The sequence below is a fragment of the Carettochelys insculpta genome, chromosome 2 (genome assembly GCF_033958435.1).
Source record: "Carettochelys insculpta isolate YL-2023 chromosome 2, ASM3395843v1, whole genome shotgun sequence".
Lineage (NCBI taxonomy): Eukaryota > Metazoa > Chordata > Testudines > Carettochelyidae > Carettochelys > Carettochelys insculpta.
This window is the reverse complement of record NC_134138.1, coordinates 151317345-151327842: the sequence shown is the minus strand read 5'-3', so window position 1 is coordinate 151327842 and position 10498 is coordinate 151317345. Positions and strand designations below refer to the sequence as shown.

The following is a 10498-nucleotide window of genomic DNA, read 5'->3' as shown; positions in this document are numbered from 1 at the left end:
CACCCCGGGCTGCAGGAACTGCCCTCGCTCCCTCCCTCGCGCCTACAGACGTTTTCGCCCCCTCCCCGCGTCCATCTTCTCCTTTGGGTCAACAACGTCCCCGCCCCCCGGATGTGCGTGGAGGAGCGGAGAGGCGGAAGCCGGCCGCGTGGGGGCGCTGCAGGCGAGCGCGGCGCTCTAGGCGGTTGGGCTGTCTCCATGGTGCTCGCTCCGCCGCCAGCACCTCCCCTCGCGGTCACTCCATCCGCCCGCGCATCCGCGTGGGGGGCGGGGAGGCGCGAGCCGGCCGCTCGGGGGCGCTGCCGGACAGCGCGGCGCTCTAGGCCGCTGGGTTTTCTCTATGGTGCTCTCTCCACCGCCAGCCCCTCCCCTCGCGGTCACACCATCCGCCCGCCCGCCCGCCGGCCGTGGCGCTGCGTCAGCTGGACAAGATGGAGACCGCCGAGGAAGGTAACGCGCTCGCTGGTCGCTCCTGGCCCCGCTCCTTTCCGCGTCATTCCTGCTGGGGGTGGGGGGACGTTACGGGCGGGAGGGGCTGTCCCCAGGCCGCGCCCGGCGCTGCAGGTGTCGCGAGGTGTCCGGGCCGTTGTGCGCGGCGCGTGCGGCGGGGGGTCCCTTACGTAACCGCGGGAGCTGCGGGTGGCGGCCCGTGAGCGAGGCTGAGCCGGGCGGCGGTCGTGGGGTTATTGTGTGCCCGGCCCCCGGCGGTGGCGCTGAAAGTGCGTTGGGTAGTGGGGCCTGCTGCGGGGCTAGCGGTGCAGCCCGGCTGCAGCGAGTCCCTGCCTGGAGGCAGGGAGCTGAGCCAGGGCTGGCATCGTGCGACGGTTGTTCCTCCACGTCCCGCGCCGTCTCTGCCCTAGAATAGATCCTGGTCCCCGGAGGTGCTCGCTGCGCCTTTGCTTGCGCCAGTAAACAGTGCAGCTACGCAGCTGGTACTGAAAGAGGGGCCTCCCCTGAACCCTGGTGTGGAAACCAGTGACAGATGGTTTGGATGGGCTGTTTCTCTGACATAGAAATCTTTGTATTGTCAGTAAGCTAAGTGGTTTGAGCCAGAGGTGAACGTGGGACACTGTAGTGATGTATTTGCAAGAAGTAGCTGCTGGTACTGGCCCCTGGCTCCTCCCAACCCACCACTGTGGGTCTGGCAGTACCAAAGGCTGTGGGTGAGCGAAAAGGGCAGCTGCCTCAGGGCCTGGCAATTTAACAGGACCCAGGACTCCTGGCCACTGCACCAGTAGGAACCTGGGACCTTTAAATTGTTGCCACAATGGCCATGAAGGACTGGCTGAAGGAGTCTGGTTCCCAGATTCACACATTCAGAGTCCCCCCCCCACACACACACCTTGCCCAAAACCCTGGCTACCTGAGTCTGTGTACTGATAATTCCCAGGGTTTACGATCACCTGCATTAGCCCTTTTATCTGTGTAGGAATGTGAAATCCCATTTAGTTCATTAACTGATTAAACATTAAATATAACCCATTAACTAATTGAATGGGGGATGGGCAGCCATGGGCTGCTCTGGAAGATCTGGAGTGCCTTCCACCCATAGTGCTCTTGAGCCAGGCCCACCGTGCATTGTCTGCTCTGGCCAGGTTTGAGCTACCCTGCTCACAGAGCCATCTAGGCCCACTGCAAACCAGGGCTGCTCTGGCTGAGCTGGAGTGCCTTCCACTGACAATGGTCCTGGGGTGGCCTGCCACAGACAACGGCTGCTCTGGCTGTCCTGGAGTGTCCCCACCCTGTGGTGAGCTGCTCCAACCCACCACTGGTTAACCATAATCTGTAAGCCTTATCTGTTTAGGGCAAGGCTTACTGGTTAACTGGTTCACTATTAACACCCCTAGCTGAGAGATGGCAGATCAACATTCACATCCCTTTTTCTCAAGAGGCGTAAGGGAGTCAAGAACTAGTGGTTTCCCATGTCCTAAATGGGTACCCGAACCACTGGGTTAAAATTTATAAGAGTGAGGTCTCTTTGGCTATTTTGTCTGGCATTCAGCAGCCTTCTGAATGAGTGTACCTAGCGGATTGGGCCCCTATGCATAAGAGCAAGCATATTGGGTGAGATCAATGTTTCTAGTCCAGTTTCCTGGTGCATCAGCTCCCTGTACCTGTCGCTTCAGAGGGAATGCACACAAAATCATAGTATGTGCAGAGATCCAATCTGTCATCTAATCTCAGTTTCTGGCGTTCAGAGATTGTGAGATGGACAGAGTGTATGGTTGCCTCACAGACCACCATAGCTAATAGCCATTGGTGGGCGTATCTTCCATGAACTTATTTTTTTTTAACCCTAGTATTAGTTTTGGCTTTCTCAGTATTCCCAGCAAAAAGTTCCACAGGTTGATTGTTCTATGAAGTATTTTCTCATATTTGTTTTAGCTTATTAATTTTATTGAGTGACCTCTTAGTTCTTATTTTGTGAAGCAGTAAATAACCTTTCGTTGTTCACTTTCTTCACACCATTCACAGTGTAAGATTATTCCTCTCAGTTATCTTTTCTGAATGCCATTGCCATTGTCATGGACAACACAGGACTCAATAGTGGTTTTAGGGAGGGAGTAAACTCTTGGTGCTTGTGATGGAGTATAATCTCCTGAGAAGGATAAATAAAATAGGCAGCAGGCCCAGGATATTGCTCGTGGTACGTATGTGTAAATGTTAAGAGTTGATGGGATACACTTGATAGAAAATTATTGAAAAACTGAAATAGTTCAAATGATGAAGCAGTGCATGTTTGCAGCCAGAGAGAGTTCTGTTTAAGGCAGTCCCCACATATGTTAATCATGTGTGAAAATATGCGGGCTTGAGGCATTGTGTGGATCTGTGGTAAATAGGCTTAAGCAGTGTCAGTGTGAGTTATGCTACTAACAGAACTCAAATTGTGTAGCTCTCCCCATAATGTAGACCTGCCCCTACCCTATGGCCGTGATCAAATCAGGGCCATCCACCACCTAAATCTTTCTAGCCAGGGGCTTTTTCAAGCCTGGTCTTAAAAACCTCTGTGAATGGACGTTTCACCTCCTCTCTAAGTAACCCACTGAGCACTAAATAAGCCCCACTTCCTTCAGTCTCTGGTTATAAATCATGTACCTAAGTCCTCTAATCGTTGTATTGCCCTCTGCTAGACTCTTAAGAAGTTCATCGATATCCGCTCTGTAGTGGAAGAGTGTGGGTGACCCAAAACTAGGTGCAGTACTCCATATGTGACCTCACAAGTGCTAAATAGAGGGGAATAACCTACTTCCTTCATGTGCCTGGCACTGCTCCTCCTGATGCAGCCCAATATGCCGTTAGCCTTCTGGGCAACAAGGGCACACCATTGACTCATATCGAGATTCTTGTCTACTCTCATTCCAAGGTTCTTTTCTGCAGAACTGTCTCTTAGGTAGCCAGTCCCCAGCCTGTAACTGTGCATGGGTTTCTTCCTTCCTAAGTGCAGGGCTCTGTACTTATCCTGGTTGAACTTCATCAGATTTCCTTTGATCCAATCCTTCTATTTGTCTAGATTACTTTGACCCTATCCCTACCTTCCATCATATCTATCTGTTTCCCCAGTTTAGTGTCATCCACAAACTTGATGAGGATGCAGCCTATCTCATAATCCAGATAATTAATGAAAATGTTCAACACAACCAACCCTGGGATCAACGCCTTGCACATTCTGCTTGATACTTTCTGCAAGCTAGACATCAAGCCAGCCATCTAGTCAGCTTTCTATTCATCTTACAGTCTATCCATAGTTTAACTTGCTGGCAAGAATACTGTGGGAATCCATATGAAAATCTGTGCTAAAGTTGAGATTTGTAATGTCCACTGCTTTACTCATATCTGCAGACCCAGTTATCTCATCATAAAAAGCAGTTAAGTTGGTCAGGCATGACTTGTCCTTGGTGAATCCACGTTAACTGTTTCTGATCCCCTTTGTCTCCTCCAAGTGTTTTGAAATGGATTCCTTGAGGCCTTTCATCATGATTTTTCCAGGGTCTGAGGTAAGGCCGACTGCCCTGTGGTTCCTCAACTTCTCCTTCCCCTTTTTTTAAAAAATGGGCATTATATTTGCCTTTTTGCAGTTGTCTGGGATGTCCCCTGATCACCATGAGTTTCAAAGATAGTGGTGAATGGCTTGGCCAGTCACATCAGTCACTCCCTCAGCACCCTCAGTTTCATTACATCTGGCCCTGTGGACTTATGCGTGTCCAGCTTTTCTAAATTGTCCTTGACCTAGTCTTTCACTACTGAGGACTGCTCTCCTTCTTTCCACTTTTTGCTGCCCAGTGCAAAAGCCTGGGAGCTGACCTAGTCTTTGAAGACCAAAGCAACAAAAAACATTGAGTACTTACAGCTTTTTCCACATCATCTGTCACTAGGTTGTCTTCTTTGTTCAGTGAGGGTCCCATACTTTCCTGGACCTTTTGTTGCTAACATACCTTTAGAAACCCTTCTTGCTATCCTTCACGTCCCTTACTAACTGCAATTCCAATTATGCTTTGTCTTTCCTGATTACATTCCTGCATGCTGGAGCAGTGTTTTTGTACTCCTCCCTGGTCATCTGTCCAAGCGTCCACTTCTTGTAAGGTTTCTTTTTGTGTTTAAGCTCATCAGAGAGTTTTCTGTTAAACCAAGCTGATTGTCTGCCTTATTTGTTCTGCTTTTTGCACATTGGAATAATTTGTTCCCGTGCCCTCAGTATGACTTCCTTAAAATAGAGCCAGCTCTTCTGGACTCCTTTGACCCTCGTATTAGCCTCCCAGGGGATTTTGCCCATCAGTTCCCTGAGGGAGTCAAAGACTGCTTTTCTGAAGTCCAGGGTTCATATTCTTTTGCTCTCCTTTCTTTTGTCATGATCCTGAACTCTACCATCTCATGGTCGTGCAGCTCAGGTTGTCACCTACTATTACTTATATTTACCAGTTCTTCCCTGGCTGTGTCTGCACTACTAGATGAAATCGAATTTAAATGAGCTAGCTTAACATTGAAACATCACTGTGTTCACTGTAAATGTCTAACTCAATTTAGTCTGCTCTGATACCCATAACAAAATGTCGATATTAACGGATGTGTATAGCAGCAATTTTGAATTTAAAATCTCGAGTAAAGGCTAGTGTGGAAGTGCCATGTCCTTAATTCGAATTTAGTAGCTTCCATAAGTGTCCCATGTGTATCCCAGAAAACTATGTGCTGTACCTGGGTCCCAGCTCTCCTTTACTAGTGGAGAAATTGGCCAGGATTTCTATGCTATCAGTTTCCCAGTTTCCACAGCTTTGTTGATGCCAAAGTGCTGGGAAATTGACCAGCGCTGCTGCACTGTCAGTTTCCTGACTGCCAAAGCTGTGGCAACCCAGGAAACTGACAGTGCTTCTGCACCTGGCTCAGAATGCGAGGCCGAGGGAACTGTGGGATAGGTTCACACAGTGCACTGCTGCAACAGTCAGTGTTTTGGTGATTTCGCTGTGGAAACAATGTCGGTTTTTTGGGACTGTGTGAGATGTGAGGGTAATCAAAATTGTATTAAAAATTGCATTATAAATTTGAATTTAGCTTGTGGTGTAGCTGTAGCCCCTGTTTGAGAAGCAGGTGAAGAGGTACATTACTGTTAGTTGGTTCCTCCTCCACTTGCACCAGGAAATTGTAACTGTGGTTTACTGCATGGCGATGAGGGGGAGAAGTGGGGGCAGCAGAAAGAAGTAGCGGCCTTTCATCTGGTGCAGCCAACAGGGGTGGAGAGATGCCTCCCTCTATAACCACAAATGCGAGAAGGGCAAGCAGCCCTTATGAGTTCTACACCTTGCTGGGGGATGGGCTTCAGGCCTGGTAGGAGACATCAGCTCTGCAGCAGGAGGCTCTGTCCCTTGGGCCGCAGCCCTTTGGGCTGCTGCTCCAAGGCCACACTCCCACCCACCCATTGCCCCAGGCCCCCAGTGCCACCCTAGACCCTTATCTCCGCACTATTGCCCGAGCCCTCGCTGCATCCCTGCCTGCCTCCCTATTCGGGTTTAATTGGTCCCTTAGAATGCCACGGCAGAATTAGGGTTTTGTGAAAAGTGATGTTTTTAATGTACTTGAACCTCTATAATCTAGGTGTTCCTTTGTTTTGCACCCTGGTGGGGTGGGGGTGGGAAGAGGGAGAAGGAAGTGACTGTACAGGATGCTGTGTTGTACTGGTCTGGGGGGGCTTTTCCCCTGCTGCACCCATAGCTGCAGGGGGTTGTGCCTGAAAATGGCAGGAGGTGCAGAGCCAAATATGCCTCTGGGAGTGCAGTGCCAAGTAAATGTCCCATCTCCATCTCCCTCATGCCCAGGCCCTGCAGAGCCCTCCATGGTCCAGAAGACTCCATAATCCAGTATACCCAATTTCTCAGAGTTTCAGAATTAGAGGTTCAAATGTATCACTTTTCACTGCCTCCCAGCTATCTAGCAAGTCTGCTGCTGAGAAAAGTGGTATTAACAAATATTATTAACAAATATGAACAATCATTTTTCACAAAACAGACTTATTAGTTAATGCATCTAAAGGAAAAAAGCAGTCGCAAAAGCACCACCACTAGTAGAAAAAACAAACAAATCCCCCATCCCATGCATCACGTTTTATCTCGAAAGAACATGAAACATGTAAAACCACTCATTTGTTCTGTTTATCCAGTAAAGAATAGAGACAAATATGCAACAATTTTGAGCTGGCCCCCGAAAAAGAAAGAACAACTCTACATAAAATAAACTACAATTGTTTGTTTGTTATGCACACTTTTTTTTTCTTCCTAAAAATAAGGGAGTGCTTTAGGATAGGTGAATGACTCTTTCAGGTCCTGGTTGGTTCTTACAGTTACCAGCTTGCCCTTGTGTTAACAGTATATTGGTATATGTTGAAATGTAGCATAGGTTGAATCTCTTTAATCCAGATTTCCCTAATCCAGCAACACTCCTAGTCTAGTATTGTCAGTGACCCCCTGATTGCTCAAGGGGTGGAGCACTTGCAGGGAAAGAATGGTGAGCTGGCACCAGGCGTGTTGCTATACTAGGGAAGAGTGGAGCTTCCAGAGTCCCCTGCCTCCAAGCAGCTGGAGCACTGGCAGAGCTGAGGGGCGGTCATAGACCTCCTCTAGTCTGGCAAATTCCCAGGTTCAGGTCCAGTCAGGTCCTCATGGTGCTGGGCCAGGAAGGTTCAAACTGTAGCTGATAACTCTTGAAAGGTTTGTTTAGAACTGTAGTTTGCATTCTTTGATAGTACTTTCTCTAAGCAAATATTGGTAAAGCCATGCTAATGGATTATGTCAAAAGTCCATCACCACATGACCATATCCGTGTGCATATTTTTTATAAAGGAATTTTGAAAGATTAAAATGTTCTTGTATAACAAATTGCAGTTTGTACTGGTGGAGGAAACTGATTGCTTTGCAATTATTTTAGTTTATAGGTAAATATCTTGGTCTCCAATTCTATGCATTGAGGAGCCAGATAGATATTTCTCCAGTGGGGAGGAAAAAGTAGACTGAGGTATCCATACACAAAGAAAAATAGTTAGGCAGTTTGTTTTTAACACCTTTTTTCAAGATAAACTGTGGCTTGTCTCGATTTGGCCAGCAATGCTCCCTTCTCCAGCATCCGGCCACAGTGGAATGGGGCATTTGGAGACCGGATCAGGCAATCCAGGACCAGATCTGGACCATGGCCATGGCTGTGGGTTGGGGTGGGATGGAGGCAGGAAGCAGCTCTGTATGATGCTGCTGCTGTTCCCTCGCCCCCCAGCAGGGGGAATGCAGTGCCGGAAACTGGTTGTCAGAGGGTTTTCCTGCTGCTTCTATTGGCAGGATTTCAGCCACCGGGAGAAGAGGGCAATACGTCGGAGTGGCAAAGAGTGCAGAGCCGTGTAAGCACCCTCGCCCTGCCCAGTCCCCTCCGTGGTCAGCCCCTGCAGCCTCATTGTCCGCATGCGCCCTCTCCCAGCTCCAGTCCACTCTTGGACCTTCCTTCCCTGCAGCTCTCCCAGCTCTAAGGGTGGGAGGGGTGTCGCCTCTCACTTGTGTGGCCTCTTATTGATTTTTCTGTGGATCCATAGTCCTCAACCGAAAAAATGTTCCTCACCTCTTAATACAGCATAGAGTTCCCTGCATGTTGCATGCCAACAAAGGGAAAATGAGCACTGTATTCACAGGTGGAAATATATACCTGTTACGCAGTCAAAACTCATTTTGAATGTTGCAATGTGCAGGCAACAATGTGTGTAATTAGTTCCAAGTGGCTGCCCTCAGGAGATCCAAATAGTTTGAAACTAATAGTTGCCTTTACAGTCTGTTATATTAGACCTAATATATATATGGATTTCTACAATAATAAAAAGCACTATCCAAAAGGTCTCAGAATCCCCTGACACCAGTTACAGAAATTTATTTTGACAGCCAGATGTAACATTCTTTACAAAAGCACAGAATTCCACTCTCTCTCATAGATATAACTCCATCCTTTTACACCAGCTTCCACAAATTCACATGCCTTGCAGCATGCCCTTCAGAGAATGTATTCTCTCTAACTTCCTTTTTTCTAAATCAAAGGAGGTACAGCTCATTCATTTTGACTGTTCAAAGCTAGCAAAGTATTTTGTAATGGTGAGATGTGGTCTCTCCCAGAGGGAATACCTGAAGTCATTTAGCGGTTGAGAGATTAAAAACTAGCACCTTAAAGGTCATCTAGAGAATAATAGGCCACTAGTACAGATGATCTGGTGCTCCAAGGAAGTAACACTTGATAAGCAAGCAGGTGCAAAATGTGGCAGCTTAATTTTCTGAATTTATTTAAGGTGTATTCCCCTGTACAGTGAATTCCAATAATCCAGTCTTCAGGAAACAGAGGTATGTGTTGCTGCCATTCTTAAACAAAATAATCTATGATGCTAGGGACCCAGTGTACGGAGCACTGTAGATACAAACTGTAAGCTCTTTGGGTCAGGGTATGTCTCTTATTGTTTAAATAAAATAAACAAGATGTGGTGTCTGAGGGCCAAGAAAGATGAAGTGACTTGTTCGTGGTCACGTTGCGTCAGAGCTGGGGAAAAAAAACAGTGAAGTACATCTTGACTTCAGCCAAGTACCCAGTTCTTCAGATAATGGAGCCTCCCTTTGGGATTATTTTAGAAGGGTTGCATCTGAAAAAAGTTAGGTTTTGCCATTCAGATGCAGTTGATTAAAAGTGCTTCTGGATTCTGTGTTTTAATTCAACCACAAGTGAGGCTGAATGAAAACACAACAATCAGCCTGTTTGACCATGGAATAAATGGCAGACAAACATGCTTAATTGTTAGTGGATATCCACTTTTATATATTATTTGACTACCTCCCCATATCTACTGATATTATTTCAATTTTATGTGTATTGAGCTTTAGTCACCTGGTTTTCATCTATGTCTCAGTCTCACCTCAACATTGGAGTAGGCATTCAACTGCACTGATTGGATTGGTTAATCTAAAAAATTTGTGTCATCCGTATTTTAAGTACTAGTTGCAGTTAGTGCATCATTTCTCAAAGTGGGGTCCTGGCCCCAAAAGTGGTTACAAAGCTATTGTATGGGGGTCATGAAATCACAGAAAATATTGCTGGAGGAAATAGAAGTGAGGTACAAACTGCCACTTTCCAGCTACCCAGGTCTGAAGGGTAGCACTGTCGCCAACAGCAGCACAGAAGTAAGGGTGGCGATATTATGAATATGCTGCTCTGAGTATGTACAGTAATTTGCTATCATTTTTTGAGCAGTGGGCTCACCACAGCCTGAAATATTTTCAGTGGGGGAGGGATTGAGAATCCTTGGGTTAGTGGAACTCAAGTCAGCTGACCTACATCAGGGAACACTGAGCTGAAGCATCTACACTTCATTTTAACCCTAGGTTTAGAATTTTCTGACTGTGCTCGAATCTAGGAAACTGATATCCATGCTACAGTGCACAGACCTGAGTCAAAGTAACCGTATTCCCAAATATCTGGTTGTCCCTTTCTTCTCTCATTCCCCCACTTGGTGAGCGCTTATACAGAGTGCTGGCCCTTTGTCCTGCTTCCCCTCGCACCTAGTCTCTGCCAGAGGAGGTTGTAAAGACCATGACTTGATCAGACTTCATAAAAGAGCTAGATAAGTCCATGGAGGTTTGGTCTATCAATACGTTTTAGCTAGTATGGGTTGGAATGATGTCCTTAGCTTCTGTTTGACAGAGGCTGGAAATCACTCGATGATTGGCTTTTCTGTTCACTCCCTCTGGGGCATCTGGCACTGGCTACTGTCTGAAGAATGCTGGATTAGATGTACCTTTGGTCTGACCTGGTATGGCTGGTCTTGAGTTCTAACATTCTTTAAAACATTAACTGTTTGAGTTCCCGATGAACACAAAAATATGACTATAAGCAGATGATGCTTTGCCTTGATTCTTTAAAGACACAGATGTTTGACACAAAACATGGAGCTGATTTATTTTTACACAAGACTTTTGGATAGGATAATAATAAAATATAAATA

The 10498-nt window shown here is 46.9% G+C and overlaps 1 protein-coding gene across 2 annotated transcripts in view; it reads left to right on the top strand.

The window, feature by feature from the left end:
* Positions 1–328: 328 nt before the first annotated feature.
* Positions 329–10498, top strand: part of MARCHF6 (membrane associated ring-CH-type finger 6) — a 101876-nt gene continuing 91706 nt past the window's right edge. For both annotated transcript variants that reach the window (XM_074987846.1, XM_074987845.1), the window contains exon 1: positions 329–450. In XM_074987846.1, the coding sequence (XP_074843947.1) occupies positions 432–450 (19 nt within the window). In that variant the 5' untranslated portion in view covers positions 329–431. The remainder of the gene's footprint in view (positions 451–10498) is intronic.